Source organism: Gossypium hirsutum, chromosome A08, assembly GCF_007990345.1.
Source record: "Gossypium hirsutum isolate 1008001.06 chromosome A08, Gossypium_hirsutum_v2.1, whole genome shotgun sequence".
Classification (NCBI taxonomy): domain Eukaryota; kingdom Viridiplantae; phylum Streptophyta; class Magnoliopsida; order Malvales; family Malvaceae; genus Gossypium; species Gossypium hirsutum.
The window spans coordinates 2,554,411-2,579,813 of record NC_053431.1 but is presented as its reverse complement, the minus strand read 5'-3'; the positions used below and the strand labels follow the sequence as shown (position 1 = coordinate 2,579,813).

General features: G+C 31.9%; 4 protein-coding genes and 1 long non-coding RNA gene across 5 annotated transcripts; 4 read left to right on the top strand and 1 right to left on the bottom strand.

The window, feature by feature from the left end:
- Positions 1-1,606: 1,606 nt before the first annotated feature.
- On the top strand, positions 1,607-4,399 carry LOC107926341 (multiple organellar RNA editing factor 9, chloroplastic). The gene is made up of 4 exons (XM_016857176.2): positions 1,607-2,120; positions 3,533-3,630; positions 3,725-3,790; positions 3,872-4,399. Exons 1-4 carry the CDS (start codon positions 1,777-1,779, stop codon positions 4,042-4,044), a joined length of 681 nt encoding a protein of 226 aa, XP_016712665.2. The 5' UTR covers positions 1,607-1,776; the 3' UTR covers positions 4,045-4,399.
- Positions 4,400-6,499: 2,100 nt separating this feature from the next.
- LOC121204878 (uncharacterized) lies at positions 6,500-10,140 on the bottom strand. The gene is made up of 2 exons (XR_005900027.1): positions 9,982-10,140; positions 6,500-6,802 (listed from the first exon to the last, which is right to left on the bottom strand). It is a non-coding gene; the product is annotated as an uncharacterized lncRNA (long non-coding RNA).
- A 1,205-nt stretch (positions 10,141-11,345) lies between these two features.
- LOC107926310 (probable histone H2A.1) lies at positions 11,346-12,740 on the top strand. Its single transcript, XM_016857144.2, has 2 exons — positions 11,346-11,780; positions 12,315-12,740. The coding sequence occupies exons 1-2, from the start codon at positions 11,592-11,594 to the stop codon at positions 12,525-12,527; spliced, it is 402 nt and encodes a 133-aa protein (XP_016712633.1). The 5' UTR covers positions 11,346-11,591; the 3' UTR covers positions 12,528-12,740.
- Positions 12,741-22,008: 9,268 nt separating this feature from the next.
- Positions 22,009-23,960, top strand: LOC121203294 (receptor-like protein 7). Its single transcript, XM_041074669.1, has 2 exons — positions 22,009-23,401; positions 23,521-23,960. The coding sequence occupies exons 1-2, from the start codon at positions 22,009-22,011 to the stop codon at positions 23,958-23,960; spliced, it is 1,833 nt and encodes a 610-aa protein (XP_040930603.1).
- Positions 23,961-24,381: 421 nt separating this feature from the next.
- Positions 24,382-25,047, top strand: LOC107926174 (receptor-like protein 9DC3). The gene has a single exon (XM_016856972.1). The coding sequence runs from the start codon at positions 24,382-24,384 to the stop codon at positions 25,045-25,047; it is 666 nt and encodes a 221-aa protein (XP_016712461.1).
- Positions 25,048-25,403: the final 356 nt, after the last annotated feature.

The following is a 25,403-nucleotide window of genomic DNA, read 5'->3' as shown; positions in this document are numbered from 1 at the left end:
TTTTTTTCTATTAAAATTATTGACGTGACATTTTAAAATAAAAAAAACTCACTTAATGAATATGTAACTAATAATAACATTGTAATGAACATTGATTTAACAAAATAATTACTACAAAATTAGTTTCTAACACAAAAATGAAGTTCAACTCTTAGCAATTTTTTTTTTTTGCATTCAATTATTTCATTGGAAAAATGGAATAAATCAATCACATTTTATGTCATCAAATGTCAACTTCAAGTTGGAGAATATTTAGTTTGGTAGTAGAGCCGTAGAGATGAGAGAAATTGCGAAAAAGGAAAAAAAATGATGATCTATGAGACCATCGGAATTGACATTTCGGTAGCTCTTTCATGTTTAAGTTAATGGTTTTGCTTAGAGAAATTGAATAAGGTTGAAGACGATGAAGAGTGAGCATGTCTAAAAAGTATCCCCAGAGACATTTTTGTGTTTATCTCCTCCTTACCTCTCACATGATAGTCCTCTTAATTTTCGAGCCCAATGTGCCTAGAGATTAGTTCATCCTCTTGCTTTGTTTGTTTGCTCCTTTTGTCCAATTTTAATCGTGGAAGGCTTTGTCTAGCCTTGGTATTTTGTGCAATTTACGAGTAAGAAATACATATAAACTAATTTTCATACTAATTAATCACGTCAACTTTTAGGTACGACTGTGGAATGAAATGAGGATGGATGTTATCAAATCCATCACTGTTATATGCCATCAACCACTCCTCTCCATTACAGATGTTAATATGAATGTAGGGGATAAACCCAATTAAACAACGAATAAAATGAAGAAAATAAGAATCGAAAAGATCGAACATGTAAATTTTACGTGAAAAAACTCCTCAAAAGAGGATAAAAAATCACGGGCAAAAGGAGATTTCACTATAATAAAGGAGAGCACAAAAGATTGAGAAAATTAAAAGAAAAACCCGAAGCCCCGCAAGAAAAACCCTTCGAAACAAAAAAAAAAATTTCTCTTAATCTAAATATTTTTGTTGTGTAAAACCTAGAGTAACTAAGGCCTATATTCGTAGCATATATGACTACAACAACTCTAGGTTAATTAAAGTTTAAAAATGGGAAACTAAAAAATAGAATTTAACTAAGAGAAGAAAAGCCAAAATTAACTCTGATCAAAATAAGAGACATTCTCTCACAATGGGAAATCACTATTACTTCTATGAATGTTTGATGCATCCATCTTCGATTCGTCTCATCCTACCCCATTTCGTTTCAATTTAATGTTTACTAATTATTTTTTTAAAAACGTATAAATTTTTTATAACATATTATTATTATTTTAACAATTTTATTATAGATTTTGATTACCTATAGGCTCTCCCCAACCCTTAAATAGGAGAATAATGCGCTTCATCACACTTGAACTCACGTCTTTCTGTACTGGAAACAATACCCATGGTAATTGAACTAAGGCTCAATCGATTTTATAACACATTATTATATTTATCATTTTAATAATTATGTATAAGGATAAAATAGTAATTTCCTATTCAAAATCTATCCAACAATTTGGATTTTGTGGTTGGACTCAATTTTCTAATTAATTCACATAAAAAAGCCCTTGAAATCCATGAATTTTGGACTCTCAGCCCCAAAAAAATTTGACCCAAAAATCAGCCCAAAACTGTGAGCAACAAAAATATCAAACATCCTCAAAGTCCCCAAAAAAACAAAAATTCCCCATAAATTTCAGAAAAATTATCTCAATCTAATCTTCTTCTACGTTTCTCGCTTTTTTTTTTGTTTTCAATGGCGTCTCTCTTAAACCCTTCTACTCTTCTTCCACCCACAAAACCCTTTCTTCCCACTCGTTTCCGACTCACTTCTTCACCTACTCTGCGAGTTAACTCACTGACTCCCCGTCTTCCATCACCATCGACTCGTCCTCGTCGAGTTATCAAAGTTGCAGCAGCACTCGACAGCGATTATTCATCCAAGAGGAGTAGCAGCAATGAGCAAAGGGAAACGATAATGTTACCTGGTTGTGATTATAACCATTGGCTTATCGTTATGGAGTTCCCTAAAGACCCTGCTCCGACAAGAGAACAAATGATTGAGACTTATCTTAACACTCTTGCCACTGTGCTTGGCAGGTTACACTTTCTGCTTTCTGGGTTTATTTTATTTTACGTTTTTAGTTGAAAAATCTGAAAAAAAATTGGAATTTTTTATGTAAATTTTTGTGGGATTTGCTTTGTTTTTAATTTAGTGTTTAAAAATCCCCCTTTTTTGTTTTGTTTATGAGAAATTTTGTGGGGGTTTGCTAGGTTTTTGTATGAGGAAGTGTTACAAATTTCTACTTTGAATTGAATGGAAGAAATAAGTTGAACAGTGCATTGCTTAGAAGTAATTTGAATGATATCATAATTAGTAGTTGACCAATAAAGTTGAGTTTTTGCAATTTATCTGGCTTATATAATGAATTTAAGATAACATTTTAACAAATTATCCTTAGTAATCGAGGCTATTTAGGACAGAATCTTTGTCTTAGAACTCCTTGTCTGAATCTTTCACCTCAACTTTTGATAAGGATTGTGATTTAGTTATAGTCAAGAGCTTGAATGTTTAAATTGATGATCTTCATTTGTGCATATTGGTGAAGCTCACAACTCTTATGTCTAGCTTTATACCAGTCTTGTTAAGGCCAAATTGCATCGAAGTGCCTTTCGTAGTTTTCTATCGACATTCGACATCATCATGCATGTAATTAATCACTTTTAGTATATGGGGATCCTTGAAGGTTCGTGATTGTGTTTATTATTGTCAAGAACTTAAGCTCCTAAATAGTTAGATTGATTTACATTTTGGCATGTTAGTGAAGCTCACAACTTATATGTCTCTTCTAGTTTTATATCATTTGTTTTGGCTGTCCACAGTCTTGTTTGAGTCCTCATGCATGTGTCTTTCTTAGTTATCAAATATTTCAAAGCATCTTTGGGCATGTGTTTAATGATATGGAGATCCTCAATGGTTCGCAATTGAGCTTATCCTTATCTAGAACTTAAGCTCCTAAATAGTTAGATTGGTTTACATTTTGGCATAGTAGTGAAGCTCACAACTTATCTCTTCTAGCTTTGTATCATTTGTTTTGGTCGTCCACAGTCTTGTCGAGTCCTCATGCATGTGCCTTTTTTAGTTACCAATATTTCAAAGAATCTTTGTGCATGTGTTTAATGATATGGAGATCTTCGATGGTTCGCAATTGAGTTTATCATTATCTAGAACTTAAGCTCCTAAATAGTTAGATTGATTTACATATTGGCATAGTAGTGAAGCTCGCAACTTATATGTCTCTTCTAGCTTTATATCATTTATTTTGGTCATCCAGTCTCATTTGAGTCCTCATGGATGTGCCTTTCTTAGTTATCAATATTCAAAGCATCTTTGTTCATGTGTTGTATCACTACGATATGATAGCCTCCATTTCTACGAGTGCATGTTTTATCTAGTAATTGTAACAAAGAAATCTTGGTTATGTTTTTTACCTTTTTCTTCTTTATTACAGCATGGAAGAAGCAAAGAAGAACATGTACGCTTTTAGCACCACTACATATACGGGATTCCAATGTACCGTTTCGGAAGAAACCTCGGAAAAGTTCAAGGGTAAGATTATTTATCAGGCAGTTTTGTTTGTTTAAACTATATGTTGTTTGTTATCATTACTTTTAAGAGTTAAATTTTGTTCTTTTCGATGTAGGATTGCCCGGGGTTCTTTGGGTGTTACCGGATTCATACATAGACGTCAAAAACAAAGATTATGGAGGTTGGTTCAGCTAAAGTTTCTTCAGTTATGCAAAAAAGGTTATTTTGGTTGTGTAATCTGCTTATTTTGTGTACTTTTTAGGTGATAAATATGTCAACGGGGAAATAATTCCATGCAAATACCCTACTTATCAACCAAAGGCAAGAAAAGAATCCAAATATGTGAGCAAAAAATACGAGAGACGAAAAGACGGCCCTCCTGCAGGACAGTTCCGACCAAAGCAAGCAGCAAGTCAGTCGGAATCATCGTCTTGACAAGGTACCAGAAATGCTGTTTCGAGACTACTCATACTTATGGTGGTCTAAAGTCCAGTTTTTCATCATGCAACTTAGTTTCTCTCGTTTGTTATTCATCAATGTTTCACTGCTAGGACCGGTAAATAATATTCGAGCTGATATCAAGATTTTGCATGTTATTGAAATACATGTTCTGCGATGTCATGTATCTGTAAAGTCTTTGTAGTAGTTTCGTGAAAAACCGAAACTGACCTATACGAGCTTGTGATCCGAATTTCATCGATATGACATCTAAGGTTTAGGGTTATCTTCGAACGCGGATCATATTTATTTCACCATTTAAACTTTCAGTAATGAGATGGATTTTGGTTTATATTATGTGTGCCTGCAGTTGTTTCCAATTGCCTCTTTTCTTGGCCAACTTTGTGTATATGAACATATGCAGCGTGTTTAGCAGTAAATGGAGTTCGACGAAGGACACGATCCGTTTAAATACGATCAACATCACATGTTTAATACATGTATTGTATTCGTGTTTAAGATCTTGACACGTATAATTATTCGTGTTGTATTTGTACCGTTTACACGAAAAAAACATGAAATATGTACATGCATGTTAACTATGTAACACGGTACAGCCGGACAACTATTATCATCCCGGTCATGGATGCGACGGATTTTATCATCCCGGTCATGGTTGCGATGTCGATAAATATTGATGATGAATATAAATAGTGAAATAAAATTTTGTGACCATTATATAAATCTTTAGTCACATATTCAACAATATAGTACCATATCCTTTTTCACCAGTCCTGGGAATGGGAAAAAAACAGTATAATTGAACGCTAAAATGAATGAATTTTATATTGAAAATTTTTGATTATTTTTAGGTTAAATATGCTTAAAGTCCTTACAATTTTTCTATGTTTGGAATTTAGTTTCCTATTTTTGTTTTAAGGAATTTAGCCCTTTTTCTTTTTGGATTTAAAAATATAAGTTCAATTATTAACATCGTTAAAATAATAATACGTTATTAATAATTAGATTTGAATATTGAAATTTAAAACGTAAAGGGATCAATTTTCAGAAAATAAAAGTAAATACACTGAATTTTAAACGTACAAAAAGTATAAGAATTTGGAGCGTATTTAAACTTTATTTTTATATAGGTCCCTTTTACTTACAACTCGGACCACACTATCATGGTATCAGAATTGGATTAGATTAGGATGCTAGTTCGGAACAAGAGGTTGGGTTAATTGATCAACAAATGAATACAAACTAAATGAATCTAGTTAAAAAATAGATTGAACCAACGATCGAATTAATTTATTCTATTTATTATTATTATTATTATTTGTAATAAGTCTTTTAATAATTTTTAATCAAATTAGATAAACCAGTTGAATCGAGTTAAAAAATTATTTGAATTATTAATTAAATTAAATTAAATTATTTTTATTTTTAATGTTTTTTAATTAAATCGCATGAACCGATAATCTAACTGGTTAAACAATTAAAAACTTTCAACGTAATGAAAGTGAAAATTTATGTAGATCTATAATTTATAAACCGCATTGTTTAGTACTATTTGTCATGCATGATCCACATCACATGCCATATTTTATCGTCATCACCGAAAAGAGTAGCAGCAGCTCAGCACTCAGCACAGCTTCGAAATTTCTAATTACTGAACCATTGAAGGCCAAAGAATGGCAGCCATGGCTGCGTTGCAAAGCTCAATGACTGATCTCTCTCTATCGTCCAATGATAAAAATAAATCTGGAATAAAAATTTTACATTATCTAAAAAATAAATGGTAATGAGATTAATATATATTGTGGAATCTTACATTTATCGAAAATGTAAAATTTTTTAAATTTGTAATATTTGAATCTAAGCCATCATAATTTTATAATTTAATTTTATTATTTTTATATAAATTATTTATTTTTTTTCACTTGTATGGTAAGTGTACATAATTTAGTAATTATAAATTATATAATAATTTAAAGGTAGGTAAAAGTATCGTAGAGATATTGTAACACTTCTAACCCGTATCCGACGTCGGGACAAGGTTCGAGGTGTTACCTGACTTAAATTCAATCAACTACATAAAATCGAGCCATAAAATTTTGATCAATTTAAAACTTTTCTTTCACAAAAATTTTGTCCCTTAAACGGGTTCACGAGACCCAAAACATACATTAGAGATGGTTCGGGACTAAACCGAGAACTTAAGAAAAACTTGGAAAATTCATGCTTTAAGGCTCCACACGCCCGTGTGAATATGGACCGTATGGTCACACGCCCGCGTGGCTAGAGACACGCCTGTGTGCCTACCCGTGTGGACAAATACAAAGCTATTTTACAAGCTATTTTGTCAGACTCACAACACATGCACACGTACTTATACAATAACATATAACATGACAAAATTAGGTACTTAAACATTCCTAACATGTCATGATTATGGCAATTTCACATGCAATAGATATCATAGATATTACTCACATCTTTACTACATTCATGCTATAATCATTATAAACTCATCACGTAATACCATTGCACATACATGCATAATTAAAATGGATTTACAACCCCATAATAAAAATAGGCCAACACATATGGTTAAAGCCATATCACATACTCTAATATTTAAACTCCTATTCATGCCATAGACTCAAAGTACTTGAAATCACTACAACAATAGCGTTAGCTTGACAGTGTGCTAATATCTTCAACGAACTCCAACCCGAGCAAACCTGAAACCCTAGAGAACATGGGAAAGGAAGAGAGAGTAAGCTTTACGCTTAGTAAGTTCCTATGAAAACAATAAGCAACTCATTAACAAGTTTTATCAATGTTTACAACAAAATCACAAATTCACTACAATCTGTCTTCCTGAGCAACAGTCACTAATTTATTTATAAATGGAGCTAGGAAACTCCAAATCAAGTGGCGTTAATTTTCCCTGAAAATAGATTCATATATCTTCTATCCATAAAATTTTAAAAAATTTTGGTTTGGCCAATAAATACCAGATTTTTCTTAAAGTTTCCCTGTTTCACTATTTGACTAATCTAACCACTCTTTACTACGAATCAAATTTATCATTATACAGAATTCAAAATATGTTCTCATTGATTTCATTTGAAACTAGACTCATTATGGAGTCTAGGCATATAAATTTTATCTTATAACCATTTTTGTACAAATTATAATGATTTTATAAAAACAGAACAGGGGACCCTAAAGTCATTTGGCTCTGTCCCACGCCACTTCAATTATCTCATTATCAAAAATTCTTTTGCTTACACGGTTTCTTTTATAAGAAACTAGACTCATTAAGCTTTAATTACATAATTTATTCAGCTTCTAACTCAACTCCCACAATTTATGGTGATTTTCCAAAATCACATTACTGCTGCTGTCCCAAGTAGATTTATTACAAATTTACTCTTTCACACATTCTTTGTATTCATATTATTTAAACATGTACATCACCAATCAATTTCTTCACATATCTATAATTTCACTTAAGCATAATATCAATACAATACATCATGCTCGATGATTCGCACACAACCGATTAAAATGGCAATTATAAGATGGTTCCGCACATAGCCCACCCTGATCGATAATTTACGATGGTTTTACCCTTATTCACATATATGACATAAGCATTTAAATATTTCAATGTCAACTTTAACTCAATCAAATTTAACCATTGTACCATTTCATAACCACAGTTACTTTCGTCATTCATATCTAAATGGTATTTCACATAATTCATATAACCTTTCACCATGACCGAATACACACCTATGCTTTTCATTTCACATTCATGATTCAATTCCAATCGATCTAACATGTATAAGTATGTATCACATACCTGGCCAACTTAATTTTTTTTGAACGAATTTAATTGCCGATTTAACACAAGGTTTCATAGTCTTAGACTTTTATCAAATTACCGGCATTTAGCCTGCTAGGTTTTAAACCCGAATTCATCACTGGCACGGAGCCTGCTAGACTTTAAGTCTGAACTCATTCACTGGCATTTCGCCTGCTAGGCTTGAAGCCCGATATCATTTCACCGGCATTATAGCTTGCTAGGCCCGAACCCGATATTATCTCATCGGCATTATAGCCTGTTAGGCCCGAAGCCTAATAATATTATTCACCAGGTTAAAGCTTGCTAGGCCAAGGCCCGAATATCACATTTCGATAAAACAATTCACCTGTTCTTTCATACTTTCATAACTTATACTTCAATTACTTATAACTGAAACACATATCTATGAACAAAGATTTTCATCCTTTCAACCACATAAGGTTTAAATTCCACATTGGAACACATATCTTAGTATATAATTTAAGAGTATCAAAGTCGACTAGATGTGCTAGTCACATACGGCTCATAACTTTAATTTAATATTCATTCAACACAAAGGACATATGTATATATATATACACAATCAAACATCTTCTTAATTATGATTATTCAACTCTTAAGCATATAACATGATCAAACACAAACACTTAAGAACTTATCTTGGATTTTATCGAATAATTACGGATTGACTAATCGACTAGTTTCGCTTTCCCTTTATCCAAAATTGGCTCCTTATGCTCTTGAGCTTGAATTAAACAAATTTAACTTATTGTTAATCAACTAATCAAGCATTGTATCATGGGTATATTCGGCTTTCACACATATTAAACATAGTAATAATCATGCACATTATAATCAAAGTGCAATTAATCCCATACACAAAAAATATACGACACTTCATTTCCATCTACTTATATACACGTATCACATAAGACTATTTCATACTTTCTATCACCTAAATAAACAACAAATTTTCCAAATAATTTCTTAAGTCTACATTCGGCATCTATATCCACAAAAACACATTAGCCGATTATTATAAATCATCTAAACATTTTTCACCTAAATCACACATACATACCATGCTAGCACATAACACCATGATTTTGTCCTAATTTGGACAGCCAATAATTTACAGCATTACAGCAGCATATTAATTAGCTAAGCACCATAAATTTATCCTAATTTGGACAGCCACTAATTTACAATATCACAGCAGCAAATTAATTAGTAATAAACTATCTTAAGTTCAATTCTAACTCCCTCATGTAGTAACCGAACAGGATGCAAGTTAACTTCCAACATTCGGTCAACATTTAACCTTTACAATGAGTAGCCAAATAAAAAAAATGACAACATTGAACCGAAGTTCCCTTCCTTTAAAACAGCAGTTAATGGAATTTAAATCAAAGGGATTTATATGTTATATTTTCAGCATTTGGTCAGCATTAAACACTTCCAATCAATAGTCAAATTTAATAATCCACAATCACACTTTCCTTCATTTACAACAGCCGGTCAAAGCATTTAAAATAAAAGAATATGCATGCTAAATTTCCAGCATTTGGACAACATTTCAACTTGAAATTTTCCAGCTTTTCACCTTCAATATTTCGAATATTTAAAAGCAAAAAGAAGAGTACAACTAATCAATTAAATTTTTTTGAACATAATTCAAGGTATATGTTCAACTGAACATTCATGTTAACTCATAATCAATAAGGTATTAAGTAGAAAATAAAAACATTATTAGCATGCATGCTATCTACATACGACAACTATTCAACTTCTATCTCCTTCTGGCCTTACTAATTTCTCCATAATAGCCAATTGCCATTAAACAATTAAGCCACAATTATCCTTATTCATCAAGCTCAACTCATCTATCATCACTTTTAATACCAAAAACATCAAACACCTTCAAAGACACTCAACAACCCATAGCCGAATGCATCACTTCAAACCAATAACAAAAATTGAGTCATGGGCTATGAAAGGAGCTTAGCAATTAACTTAATTTCACATAAATTATCAAGAAATAAAATCAAACATACCTCCAATTAGAATCACCAAGGCCAAAAATCAAAGAGCCCTTTTTGTTCTACCTTAGATTTTTTTTTTTAGCTTACTCCATTGCCGAAATCCTCAAAGTATATTTCCTTCTTTCTTTCTCCAACATTCGGCAATAACAAGGCAAGGATGTATGGCCTTCTTTTTTTTTTTTTTCATTCATTTAAACCATTAACTATTATAAAATTAATATATAATGCATACATGGCTATTCAACCATCATCATGGCCGGCCACTTACTTAAAAATGGGGAATTTGACATGCAAATCCCCATATTTTAAGCCATGCAATATTTAGCCACTACACTTCAACCTATCACAATTTCAATATTTTTCACATAAGTCCTTTTTAATTAATTTCACATTTAAATGACAAAATCAAAGTATGAAATTTTTCATCCATACACTTTCACTTATAATTGGCATAGAATATAACATTTAATTATTTTTGTGACTCGATTTTGTGGTCCTGAAACCACTTTCCGACTAGGGTCAAATGAGAGCTGTCACAGATATTATGTTAAGAGTTAGCGTTTTGTTCTCTTTATTAAAATAAATGGGTAAATTAATCAATGTTAGATCAAATAGTAAACTAATCTTTTCTGTTTGAATTTATCCATTTCTAATGCTAAAAACTAGTATGACTAATAGAATAATAAAAAAATTACACGTAAAGTGCTATGTGTACCTCATTTTGCTGTGCAAGGACCAATTTTTATCAGCAGAAATAGATGAAACTTTTATCAAAATGACTTGTTTACTGTTAATCTAACATACGATGACTAATTTGTTTATTTTTTAAAAAACGGATAAAATGCAATTCGACTCTTAATCATGGAAGCCACCGTACTAGAAGGTAGATTGCATTTTACTTCATTTATTAAAAAATGAGCAAATTAATCCCTATACGTTAGATTAAAGAACAAATAAACTATTTTTGTTAAAAACTTCATTTATTTTCACAATTAAAAATTAGTGTACTGATAGAATAATCGAACAATTACATATGGAATGTTTTGCATACCTCAACGTACATAAATAATTTTTTAACAGAATAATTAATTTACTCTTTAATTTAATACATAATAATTAATTAATTTATTTTTTAAATAAAAAATAAAATATAAATTAATTTTAATACATCAATTTCCATGATACTTTTACGATAATGGACAGCAGCATTATCTTACTTGACACTGCACACCTTTACCGAACCAACAAATAAAAGTATTAAAATTTCTGAAATGTCAGGGACATTTCAGTCATTAACCTCACTCAATAACATTCCAGTCTGAGGAAAAAAAAAGACAAAAACGGAATTTCCCCTCTCTTAATTTTATAACTAACCAAAATCCACACAAAAGAAATAATAATAAAGACCGAAAGCGGTGTTCGGTTTCAAATCCAACCGTTTATTTAATTTCCATCCTACGGTCACTTTTCTCGATCCACGTACTTGTTTTCCATTGGCTATTTTCTCTAATCTCTCCTCTATATATACACCCAAAATAAGCGGCAAGTATTCACTAATTTCTATTTCTCCTTTCCACGCTTTAATTTGTTTCTGCATCTCTCGTTTTATTTCTCGTATATTAATGACGGGTCGGGGTAAGACTCTCGGATCCGGAGCCTCGAAGAAGGCAACATCAAGGAGTAGCAAGGCTGGGCTTCAGTTTCCGGTGGGTCGTATTGCTCGGTTCCTTAAAGCTGGGAAATATGCTGAGCGGGTCGGAGCTGGAGCTCCGGTTTACCTCGCCGCCGTTCTTGAATATCTTGCCGCTGAGGTGCGAAAACTATTTTTTGGTCTAATTTTAACAATCCTTTGTTTTTTCATTTTAAATTTCGGTGAAGGATTATCGGCAGTTTTCACAAGTGTAGTCGTTTGATTCTGTTTCGTAGCCTAATGTAGGGTTCCTAATTTCGTCCCTTGAAATCAGGAGAAATTTTATTTTTCTAATTTCAATTTTGATAAAATAAGATCAATCAACAATTTTCTTTTCATGTATGCTTTTTTTTAAAATTTGAAATTTCTAGGTTTTTGTGAAATTTGTTTCTTTTTAACGGATCTATGTTCTAAATCAGACCTTTTATAATTATGATCGCAGAAATTAGTATTTCATCTTCGGATCTATGCTTTATGCTTGAAATTTTCAGTATCTTTCCATTTTGGTAGGCTCGCAAATTAGGGTTTCTTCTCCCCAAAAAATTTCTACTATGTGAAAGTGAAACCTAGTCTTACTTGCACCTAAAAAGCATATCAAAGTTTTTCTTCAAAAAACTGCTTTACTAATTCAGTTATCATTGTGTGTTTGTATTAGGTTCTTGAACTAGCAGGGAATGCAGCCAGGGACAACAAGAAAACCCGAATCGTGCCACGTCACATCCAACTTGCCGTAAGGAACGACGAAGAGCTGAGCAAGCTGCTCGGCGATGTGACGATCGCCAATGGTGGTGTGATGCCTAACATCCACAACCTCCTCCTCCCCAAGAAAACCGGAACCTCCAAAACTTCCGGTGCCGATGATGATTAAATCAGATAAGTTTAGATTTCCCGAAGCCGTTCACAAATCAACCCCTCTCCCCCTCTCTCTGTAGTAGTTGTTGATCCTGAGATTCAAATCTCTAGGGTTTTTGGCTTTGGTTGTTGTTCTATTATTACCTTCTGTGGAACTTTAGTTAGCAATTAGATTTTTAGGGTTTTAAGTATAATGTGAATATAAATCAAATTATCCATCTTTTTTTTCCTTCTACTCTTTCATTAATAGTAAAAAAAGTCAAATGATTTTGCTCTTCCATAGTGGAAATTTAGTGCTTCCTATCAACGTTTGAAGTTATAAAACAAAAAAACAAAATTAATAGTATTTTACTCACGTAAGCTATTTATAATATCTATTTTTAAAACTATTACTAGAACTTTTTAATCTCTTGATCCAATGATAAAAATATTATCTTGTAAGTCAAAGAGTTTGACTTTAATCTCAAACAATTCAATTTCTCTTTTTCAATTATATTTAATAAATAGTAAATTGAATTTTTTGGGGAAATTATTGAAATCATACAGAACAATTAATTTATTATTTGAAATTATTTATGAAAATTATATGTTTGTTACCTTTAAAAGAAATCAATTTTTTATTACATTGGCCATTAACCCCAAAACTACCAACTACCTCTTCCTAAAGACCCTTAACTATCAAACATTTAATCAAATCCACAATCCACCTAACCTTAATTATTTATCTATTTCCAAAAATCACTATAAATTCCCCAACCTAGAGTTATTACTCACAACAACAACAACAATTCCGAAAATACCAAAAATGGAGTAGGCAAGAAACCCATTGGTCGAGTTTCCACCAATATTGAATACAGATGTGGGGTAATCGACATCAGACTTGTCTGGTTTGTGGTTTTCCTTGTCAAGGTGATTACATGTCTACATTAATTGGTTTAGGGAAAATGAGAGATTCTATTTTACTCAATGGTGGTCGACCTCCGTTTCGGCTTCAAGGTGGCCTTTTGAGGGAACTTAGTCCTTTACATGCTCAACTGCAAGCTGCACATTGCCCTACTCCGTTGCATGTTGATAACTACCGGATGTCGGGTATGTCTGTCCAATTAAGAGGTTGTTCAGCCTAGCAATGACATTTACCCATGAGTAGTTATCGATCGAAAATGCTTAAGTTTGGGGCAGGGGGGAGGGGACAAATTGCGGGTTCTTCTAGCAGTCGATCACATCATGCATGGAATGTTGAAGATATGGCAACGTTCAGTTGATTATTCTCAAGTCATCCAACCAGAAGTCAAAACAAGAAAGCAGGTATAGATTTTATGATGCAGGACTTGTTTGGGTCGGCATATAGTCCCACATGACAGCTATGCTTGATGCGTTTCGGTTTTTAGGTGTAAACTTTTAACAACTTCGTTGACATACTTTAGTGTTCTTGTCAACGATCCGTATGTGATATCGTTACCTCAATCGACTCAACCAAACTAAACTGAAAAAAAATAAAGACATAGGGGATGACTAAGGAGAAGGGTAATCCGAACCAACGTCGTGAGCAACCACCTTTTCGTAGGCAACCACCACAAAGATATACGCCTAGAACTACTCCGTTCAACCATAGGGAAACATTTATTTATATAGAGCATAAAGTTATATTAGATAGGTTATGGTGATTTGCAGTGAGGCATGATACGGAGAAAGTTTGGTACGAAATATTGGTTAAATATTTTGTTACGATTACTGTACGAGAAGGTGCAAAGAGAATTTATCTAGCTTGTTATGAGCAATAATATTTGCAAACCCATTTGGGAACTCCAAGATTTCCTTGAATGAGGAATTTGGTCCTTAATGAATTATTAGAAGATTTTATAGAATTTGTATCAACACAGGTGGAGAAGGTCGAGAACCAAATTTCTCATCTAAAGAAATCTTATTTTCGAATGGGTTTGCAGATATTATTGTTCATAACAAGCTAGGCAATTTTTTTTGCACCTTTTTGTGCAATACTTGTAACTAGTGGAAAGTGAAGAGCAAGCTGAGTAACTAGAGGCAAGAAAGGCATTTTGAAATATACCCATTATTGGAGCATGTACTAGTATCCACCAATGTCTTGGTACTTGCTAGTAGATTCTAAGCACATCTCCCAACACAATGATGCAGGTACGTCTTCTTCTAACTAAAATTATTTGCATGTCTCAAATCACGGAGATAGTATTAGTTCACTCGATTATGTGATTTATCTGACAATCAAAATTTTCCTAAGATTGAGTTGAGAATTGCACCTTTGCTTCTGATGCAGTCTCAAGTAGCATCGTTAGGAAAGTGTCCGGCCAAGTGTGTAAAATAAAATTCTCTTTCATTTTTCTTTTCGGGGGATACCTCTCGAACAACTCTAGGCAAACATTGTCCATGTCCGAACTTGATTCTTCGATTACAAGTAATCCTTGAACTGGAAGAACAAGCTATATATCAACATATTCCAATAGTGCACTCACCACACAACTAGTGAAATGTATGTCTTAGATCTTCATTGCTCCACCAATGTAGCTAATAAATCTGGATAGATTGTGGAGCTTCGGATTAACACCGTGTACCCGAAATTCACTTTGTCTAGGCATGCATGGACCCTTGGGTCAATATCACCTAAAGAACCATGAGACAACCTGCTTCGGACTGATCAACCCATTTGCTATCTATAGTTTATATAACACGTTAGTGAACAAAACAATATATTATGTTAAAATCAAGTTGGTAATATTTACTATTTTCAATATTTCATCAGATATATGCAAAAAGTTGTAGCAATGTCATTTCCCCAAACTTGCAAAAACAACAAAAATGGAAAATATTTTCACAATCATAAACTTTTATTTTAACTTAATCTAAATTTCATTATAAGCATTACAAACTTATAATAAAATATTTCTATTAAATAATTTTCACGACAAATATTATATTTATATTCAAATTAAACCTATTGCTAATAAAATTAACTATTTACAACTAAGTGAACAAACTAATTACAAGTAAAAAAAATTAAATCTCTCTCATAAACATATTATTAATATCTAATTCATTATAGTAATTACAAATATATCCAACATATTACAGCAATTTGCTTAAATTAAAAAAAAAATCCTACACAATTGAACTACCAAATAAACAATATGATATAATAAAATATAATTACAATTTACATATTTTATAACAAATTTAAAGTTCATATATATGTATAATTTTTTTTTACTATAGCAAACATGTAATATCTCTTGCTCAACTAGATTCGTGAGTTCGAGCTACAGGATGTTATATATATTGTCGGAGCAACTACAATTAATTACAATATAATTTTTATCAACGCAATACTTTATCTTCATTAACATGATCATTTCATCATTATATCATAACATATAATTTGATTTAGGGTTTGTATGGGATTACAAAAGTTCTTTTGATAACTTGAGATCATTTGAGGATTAAAATGTAAAATTTCAAAATAGTTTGAGTTGACGTCATGACATCTAAAATTGTAGGTTGGTGACACAACTTAGGACCAAAATGTAAAGTTTCAAACTTTACAGAATTGGCATTACGACACTAGGGTGTAATGTCACGACATTGAATATAGTTATTTGATGTTGCGACCTCAAACAGAGAAAGTCGTAATGTTAAAAGGTGGTGTTGCAACATCATGAGGAGGTGTCATGACTTTGTATGTAACAGTCTAATTTTCAGTGGTATCGGAATAGTGATTCGAGATCACTAAATTCGAAAAATGAGTAGGAAATATTATTAATTTAGTGAGTATAAATTAAATGTGAAGCTAGCAGAAATTTTGAAATAGTGAATAGTATACTAAAAATAAATATTAAAATAATTAGAATAAAAAACGAGGTATCGAGATCTCAATAATTTTAAATCGAGCCATAAATATTTTTATAAATATTTATGGAGTGTTAATATGTTAGTATTAAATTTTTGTCAAAAAAATTTAAAGTTTTGATAGTTAATTGAACAAAAAGGACTAAATTGTATCAAATGCAAAATTATGGGAAATGATTAAATAGCTTAATTGATAAAAGAAAGAGGGTTTAAAAGGAAAATAGACCCAAAGCCCATTTGGGCTCGACGGCAGGGGCATGAAATCAGCAAGAAAATAAGGAGAATTAAGGGCAAAATTGGAAAATTACAAAATTTACTTAATAAAGCTAGGACTGAAGTGGAATTATCTAGATTTCTCTTTATTTTTTTTTCATTCTCATCAAAAAAATGCCATGGAAGAGTTCTATTAAGCTGGTTTTTCATATTTTTACTTCAAGAAGTTCAATTCTTGATTATTTCTTGAATTTTTTGTGTTTTTGTGGCTTTTACAACTAGGTCCTATTGTTGAATTCATTAGTTTTTGATTCTATGAAAGAAATTGAAAGTTTCTATACATATGTGCTGGAAGTATATGATGATTTGGCATGGAATTAGAGCTTTAAATTGTTTATATGTTGATTTTATTGTAAGAATTGAATAGAAAGTGAATGTTTAGGACCTAATTATAAAAGAGTTTGAAGTTAGAGTTTTATGTGGAAATTTTGAAATTCAATAGTTATGAAATAACTTATAATGTTTAGGAAACGTATTAATTGAGAAAATTATCTTAATTGAGGGGTTAATTGAGGAAGGACTGAATTGTATGAATTGTGAAATTTGGGGCAAAATGAAAATCAACATTTTGTACTAAAACTGTTTTGGACAGCAGCAGTAGTCTAACTTTAAAAAATCACCAAAAATTGTAGAAATAGAATTAGAGGATGAATAAAATATGAAATTAAAGATTATTGAGTCTAGTTTTTTATAGAATAAATAATGTAAGCAATGGAATTGTAAATCATGAGATATGATAAATTTTGTGAGATAAGGTCAGAATGATTTCGGGTTCTCCTGTTTTGACTTTGTAAAATCATAAAAAATTGGATAAAAATAATTAGGGGCTTAAATTTATATGTTTAGAATCCCGGATGAGTCTATTTTCAAGAGAAATAAACGAGAACATTATTCGAATCCTGTACGAGGAGATAATTAATTTTTAGTGGAGAAGGGTCGGAATTGTCAGACAGCAGAACAGGGGAGACTTCAATGAATAAACTGTATTAATTGGCCCAACCAAAAATTATGAAAATTTTATAGTAAGAATATATGTGAATCTAGTTTTTGGGAAAATTTATGGATCTTAATTGGAGTTCTGTAGCTCAAGATAAAAATAATTTAGTGACTATAATACAGATGGATAGCTTGAATATTCATATAAGTAGATAGTGAAAATTATAGATAATGTTACCTACAAGTGTGTTGTTTATACTAAGGATGTGGATGGAGAGGAGGAGGAGGAAAATATACAAAAATATATGAATGACTCGTGTATAAACGGATCACATGCCCGATTATAATCGATAAGTGTTGAATTAGAAACGATATAATGTTTTATTTGGAATATTTATTATGAAATTATGATTATCGCTATAATACAAAAATCGAACTTGTGAGTATATAACTAAATCTAGTGACCATTTGTTAATATTATTAAATTTCAGTATTATTTTATGAATGGTGATTAATATTTAAGTATGTTAATTGTTGAAAATAAGTAAATTATGTACAAAAGTTATGAAATTAAACTGAGAATTTTAGAGGAACGGAACGCAGAAAATGAGTACAATCATTCAGTGAAAAAGATGAATTGACGGTAAATTACCCAAGTAAACCGAGATTTAGCATTTGTTGTAAATTCTCGTGTTTTCTTTCCGTTTAGCTCTTACGAGCTTCCGTTAACTCATATGAGTTTCAGTTAACCCTTTTTGGGTTTCAGTTCAGCTCTGATGAGCTTCAGTTAGCCTTCGGGCTTCCGTTTAGCACTTATGTGCTTCAGTTAGTCTCCGGGCTTCCGTTTAGCACTTATGTGCTTCAGTTAGCCTTCGGGCTTCCGTTTAACACTTATGTGCTTCAGCTAGATTTCGGGCTTCAGATCACGATGTACTCAAATTCGTAAGCTGTTCCTTGGATGGACAAGTTCGTAAATCGTAAATGTAACATGTGGAAAAAGAAATGTAAGTAATGTTATCATTATTATTATTGAGCTTCAGAGATTGTGTTTGACAGGATATGTTAGTAAATTATGAGTATGTGAATCAAAGTGACAGAATTTAAACACCTAATGAGGTTGAGCTGATTCACACGAATTTGTCATTTGAAATTGTGATTGACAGGAAGAAACAGTGAATTACATGCTTATCAATGGTTACACATAATTATCTGAAAAACAAGAAAAATGACGGTTATTGATATATGGAAATGTAAGACATTGATATATGAATGTGAAATATGTTTGATAAATGTGTTCATTCTTAACTATGGAATTATGTACCTCATGTGTGCTATTTGCATAAAGATGATATTTCAAATACTTTGGTGAATAAAGCTTAAATATGAAATAGTATGAAATCGAGACAAGTTGTTATGAAAATATATTTAAATTATCTGTAAGTGTTTTGTACTCCTCGGTAATGCCTTGTACTCTGTTCCGGTGACGGATACGGGTAGGGGGTGTTACATTGTAGATGGTATACTACAAACTTATATCTCTTTTTGAAATCAAACGTATAAGATTTTTGAAATCAAGTGCTCAAATGACATTAAACTCATGATTGAAGTCTAGACATATTCAAGTCTAGACATATTCAAGCCATTTATGAATCTTAACGAACCAAGTTACCACATTTATCAACTTAAACACATAAGGCTTAGGTAAACTTTGAATTCAAGAATCGAAATGGCATTAACATAACCAAACTAGGCACAAACTAGGCCATATGTCAAGCTTAACATGCAAACAAAACCTTAGCTACAAATAAAACATTTCAGATTAGGATGACCATTTACATGACACAATGACCCTATATACATGCCACAATATTAGGACCAAAATTATCCAATTCAATTCAATCTCATCTATTATCCATGTATGCCAATTTTTATCAACATTTTATATTATGTTAAAAAATAGATAAAAATCAAACCTTAGTAAGCAAGGAAGAGTAGTACTAACCATAAGAACTAGCCTTTCAAAATACAAACGAGTAGGTTTCTCATGGCCTATTATGCAAATCTAGCTTTTCCTCTAGTAATTCTATACAAATATATATTTATATCAACCAATATAACATAATAACACATAATAGTCATTCAATGGATCACAACAATAATGCCACGAGATGCATGATCTTAAATAATCTCTTTTTCGATTTCACATATATTCTGTATTTTATTCAATTTAGCCTCTGAACTTGGGATAAACATATTTTTCAATTCTTAGCTTCAGATCAAAATTCGATTTCACATGCTTTCATTAGAGACATTATACTTCTTATTTTTAATGTTTACGCAATTCGATTTCCCTATACTTACGAGGCCTTTCTCAAAAAAGATAATTCACTATCTTTCAACATCGTACAGAAGTAATTTAAGTCCTAACACCCCGATTTAACAACTTCACTTTTGCACTTAAAAGATCAAAGGTCTCTCTCCATTAAAATTTCCCCTTAAAAACTTAGTTTATAAATCAAGTGAGTTAGTTATTTACTTATAAAATGCACTAACAACAATAAATTTCTAATCAACATAATAAATGCTAAAACTCTCACTACAGAATAAGTCCAAACAATATTAAATTTTATATATACTCTTAAAAAAATTAAATTATATATATATTCAACTTACAAATTATGATGAGTCTTTCTTAAATGGTAAAAAAAAAATAAAGTTGTAAAATCATATTAAAATTCTACGCCCTTTTTTATTTTTATTTTTACTTTTGGACATTTCAAATTTATTATCTCTATTTTTTTAATTTGAAAATTAGAAGTAATACTATTAGTAAACTTTCTTTATATTTGAATAAGTGTCATTTTAGTATTTATAAGTCTAGTTTGAAAATTAAAATCAAGTTCATATTATATATATATATATTCAAAATTATCATAAATAAATTAACATTATTATTAATCAAACTTTAATTTTTAAATCATACAAGTGAGGGGATTAAATTCATGGAATTAAATGTAAATGGGCAAAATTTCAAAATTCCAAAGTGTATGGGAATAAGGAACTATTAGACCTAAAAGTTTTAAATATCAAATAAGTAGAAATGTATACAAATATTTTTTAAAAATAAATTATTATTATTAACTAAATTAAATAGTCTAATTCAAAGAAATTTAAAAAAAAATCAGAGCAGAAAAAAGATAAAATTAGATTAAGAGTTAAATAAGTGATTTTTTTTTTGGTACAAAATGAAAAGTAGAGAATGAAATGGGAAATCAAGTAAACATTAAGTCTTAACTTCTAAAATGGGATAGACTTTTGTGGTATAACTAACACTTGGTTGATTTCAAAATAATTATTGATGTTTTTTTTTCTTTTCAATTTTTTATGGGTCCACTTGATATTTAAGTAGATATGATTTGTCGGTTGAATCTTAGTTTAATTAATATGGATATTGTTGTTAATACGAGATGACTTGATTTCGAGTGTGCTGAAGCTCATTGTACTTTTATTTTTGGGTTAGGGAGGGGTTATGATTAGAATCTATAATGAAATTACTACCAAAAAAATATAATTTTAATTTTCATGTTTAATATTTATTGTAATTAAATTATGAACCATTAATAAATTATAATGATTTTTAAATAAGTACACAATTTTTATTATGTGTATCATATGTTATTAATTCTGATATACTTAAAAGAGCATCCATCACTTCATAGTTGAAATACCATCAACTTTTATTCAACATTCATAATTTTCCAACACCATAACTTTTTTTACCATTTTGGAAGCAATTTCCAGGAAAGAGTTTGGAAATGCTCAACATTTTTCCAACCTGCTTTTAAGTTCCAATTCTCTTGACTAATTTTATAAGTCGGAGGTATATATATAAAACTCTACAAAACATCTTGGAATGCAATAATACCCAAACGATAAAATGATTTCAAAATTAAGGGGTAAAATTAAATTGTAATTTTTACAATAGTAAAAATATAATTTTATCATTTGAATAGTTTATATTTTTTTATTATAATTTTAAAGAATTAAATTGAATTTTTATTATTTTTAGGGATGCCAAAGTAAAATTTTACCTTTAATAATTTAAAATTTTAAAAATTTTAAAATAACCTTTCTTAATTTTAGGGGATCAAAATCCCTACCAAGCCTTTAGATATACCCTGTATGTAATTACCATTAATTTTAAAACATCTAAATCCACCTTTAAATCCAAGTTTTTAAATATCAAATAAATAAAAATGTATTTTAAAATATGATAAATTATTTTTAACTAAAGAAAATTGTGTAATACAATAAAAGGAACATCCTTACTTATATTAAGGACTTGGCTGTTCTTATAATACACAACCCTTTATTTCTTAACTTTGTACTTAGTTTCTTTTTTGGAGAAAAAAAATATGGGAAGCCTTTGCCTGGTTTTGGTGATCTTGCAACTTTCATGGAGTTTGTCTTCCACTGTTGCTCCTCCATCCTCTCATTTATGTCTCCCACATCAGAGAGATGCTTTGCTCCATTTTAAAACCACCATTTCTGTTGATTGTTTTCGAGATTCTTACCCCAAGATAGACATAGAGTCATGGAACAAAAGCATTGATTGTTGTTCATGGGAGGGAGTGGAATGCGACAACGTGACTGGGCATGTAATCGGTATCGATCTTAGTCACAGTTGCCTTGTTGGTTCTCTCTTCGCAAACAACAGCCTTTCTCAACTTCACAACCTCCAATGGCTTGACTTGAGCTCCAACAACCTCGAAGGCTTTCTTCTTGAGAACACTAGCAGCTTGTTTCACTTTCATGGACTCCGACGACTCAACCTTGCTGACAACGCTTTCGATGGTGCTATCTCAACAGAGTTATTTATCCAGTTGGTGAGTTTAACTCATCTTAATCTCTCTTCTAATGGCTTCTATGGTTTGATCCCGCATAATATCAATCTCCTATCAAGTTTGGTTTCACTTGATCTTTCCTCTTACGGTTTGGACTTAAGATTTGATAGCCAAGGTTTTGACATGCTTGCAAGAAACTTGACCAAATTAAGAAACCTTGTGCTTGACACTGTAGATATGTCTGACGTTGCACTTACTCCCTTTCTAAACTTGTCTTCATCACTTGAACATTTGAGTCTCAGTGGGTGTAAATTACATGGGGAATTCCCAACTCAAGTTTTTCAGCTTCCAAACCTCAAAGTTTTATATTTAAGTGAGAATGAAAGTCTCACAGGTTTTCTCCCTAACACAAGCTGGAGTAGTGGTCTTGAGTTGTTGGACCCTTCCAATTGTGGTTTTAGGGGGTCAATTCCAGCATCATTTGGAAATCTCACTCAAATCATTTCCGTTGATTTATCAGGAAATTCGCTTGAAGGACAGATTCCAGATGTTTTTGGAAACCTTAGAAAATTAACTTTTTTAAGCTTTTCTTCATGCAGTTTGAGTGGTCCACTTCCAATAACTATCTTCAACCTCACAAAAATTACCCGTTTGGATTTGTCATCCAATCACCTGGAAGGTCCCTTGCCAAATCATGTTAGTGAGCTTCAATTGCTAGAGGAACTTGGGTTATCTAATAACTCTATAAGTGGTGTAGTACCATCTTGGCTGTTTACTCTGCCATCCCTTCCACGTTTGGACCTCAGTTATAACAAACTAGTTGGTCCGATTGATCGAATTCAGAAGCCTAGTTCCATCCAAGAGGTTCATTTGAGGTATAATAACATTGGTGGTCCAATACCCGATTCCTTTTTTGATCTTGTGAACCTTACTTGGCTTGATTTGTCATCAAACAACTTGAGTGGTGTGATCAAGTCAGACATGCTTTCAAAACTCACGAGTCTTGAAGTTCTTGATGTTTCAAATAATAGTTTATTATCATTAAGCACAAGCGGCAATGATGTGAACTATTCTTTCCCCCAGCTTACAATGTGAACTTCTCTGGTTGTAGCGTAAGGCAGTTCCCGAGTTTCTTTCGAACATCGAACTTGGAAAGTTTAGATCTTTCCAATAACAGGATTTCTGGTGGAATTTCCAAATGGGAAGCTGAAGGGTGGGAAGGATTGCAATGGTTGGACCTTTCTCATAACTTTTTGACTGCTTTGGAGCAATTTCCGGGAAACAATTTGGGAAAACTCAACCTTCATTCCAACTTGCTTCAAGGACCAATTCTCTCAACTTGCTTGAATCCTCAAATTCCAATTTTAAAGGAGTTGGAAGAGTTCATCATTTCAGAGAATAAATTGACAGGAAACGTCCCTTCTTCTATTTGCAATGTGAGTTCACTTGCTCTTCTGGACTTGTCCGAAAACAGCTTGAGTGGAACTATTCCTGATTGTCTTGAAAATTTAAGCTATCTCTAGACCTTAGATTTGCGAATGAACAACTTCATTGGCAAGATCCCTAATTCTTTTGTGAATAATAGTTTGAGCCGTCTTTTACTCAATGACAATCAATTGGAAGGATTAGTACCATCATCTTTGGTTTATTCTACTTCATTGGAAATTTTAAATTTAGGGAACAACAAGTTAACAGATAGATTTCCCCGTTGGATAGCTTCGCTTCCAAGTCTGCAAGTTCTTATCCTGAGATTTAATAGATTTTATGGATCACTGCCTCATTCCATAGCTTCATCTAACTTCTCTGCATTGCGAATTATTGATCTCTCTGCAAATGAGTTCACGGGCACATTGTCCACGAAACTCTTACGAAATTTGAAAGCAATGAAAGATAAACCTAGAGAGTGGTTAAACTCCTCATATACAGATATTTTTGGAATAGTAGATGTCAGTTGTATTTATGATTCCTGTGAATGTAACAACAAAAGGATTGGAGATGGGATTGACAAAGACCTTGGACATTTTCGTATCTATGGACTTGTCAAACAACCAATTCTCTGGAGAAATTCTTGAGGATGTTGGGCGACTTATTTCCCTGCAAATGCTCAATTTCTCTCACAACAATTTCACTGGTCCTATCCCAGCATCATTTGGAAATTTGGTAGCACTTGAATCATTGGATCTTTCATCAAACAAGTTTAGTGGCGGGATTCCTTCTCAAATGACGAATCTAACATTTCTTGCAGTATTGAATCTTTCAAACAACAAACTTGTTGGACCAATTCCTCACGGGAATCAATTCGATACATTTGATAATGATTCCTACAGCGGTAACTTGGGATTGTGTGGATTACCATTATCCAAGCAATGCGTCAACCATCGGGGGCCCGACCCGCCTTCACCATTGGTGGTGGAACATGAAGGTTCTAAGATACCCTTCTTTTGGCAAGTTGTAATGATGGGGTACGGAAGTGGAGTAGTGATAGGACTGAGCCTGGGTTACATTGTATTCACAACTGGAAGACCATGGTGGTTTGTTAGAAAGGTGGACAGAGACTGGCAATACAATTTCACGAAGTGGGTACAAAGAAACAAAGTAGGAAGAAACTAGCTCTGCATCCAACATCTTGCTTAGGTGAGTTTCTTTTCTGACAATTATTTCATAAGTTTCATCTTTCTTATCTAATATTTAAGTTAAAACATGGTTTTTTTTTTTGTAATTTGTGATAGTGGCATTGGAATTCAAGATTGAATTGGATGGAAAGATTCAGCATTTCAGTTCTTTGGGAATGATTTGAATAAATAAGTGAGGGGTGTTGTGAATTTAACAAATGATATGACTGTCTTTGTGTTTATCATAATTTCTAAATCTGTATTTATGGGTGTTCTGTAGTTATGTTTGTAATACCCCATACCCGTACCTGAGGCCGGGATAGGATACGAGGCATTACCGAGATTTTCAGAATA

Bases quoted from the DNA above. Each gene is read 5' to 3' on its own strand.
- LOC107926341 (XM_016857176.2), top strand. From the start codon at position 1,777: ATGGCGTCTCTCTTAAACCCTTCTACTCTTCTTCCACCCACAAAACCC. The intron at 2,121-3,532 runs GTTACACTTTCT...TCTTTATTACAG, and splicing joins CTTGCCACTGTGCTTGGCAG to CATGGAAGAAGCAAAGAAGA. The intron at 3,631-3,724 runs GTAAGATTATTT...TTTTCGATGTAG, and splicing joins AACCTCGGAAAAGTTCAAGG to GATTGCCCGGGGTTCTTTGG.
- LOC107926310 (XM_016857144.2), top strand. From the start codon at position 11,592: ATGACGGGTCGGGGTAAGACTCTCGGATCCGGAGCCTCGAAGAAGGCA. The intron at 11,781-12,314 runs GTGCGAAAACTA...TGTTTGTATTAG, and splicing joins TTGAATATCTTGCCGCTGAG to GTTCTTGAACTAGCAGGGAA.
- LOC121203294 (XM_041074669.1), top strand. From the start codon at position 22,009: ATGGGAAGCCTTTGCCTGGTTTTGGTGATCTTGCAACTTTCATGGAGT. The intron at 23,402-23,520 runs GTGTGATCAAGT...TCTTTCCCCCAG, and splicing joins GTCATCAAACAACTTGAGTG to CTTACAATGTGAACTTCTCT.
- LOC107926174 (XM_016856972.1), top strand. From the start codon at position 24,382: ATGTCAGTTGTATTTATGATTCCTGTGAATGTAACAACAAAAGGATTG.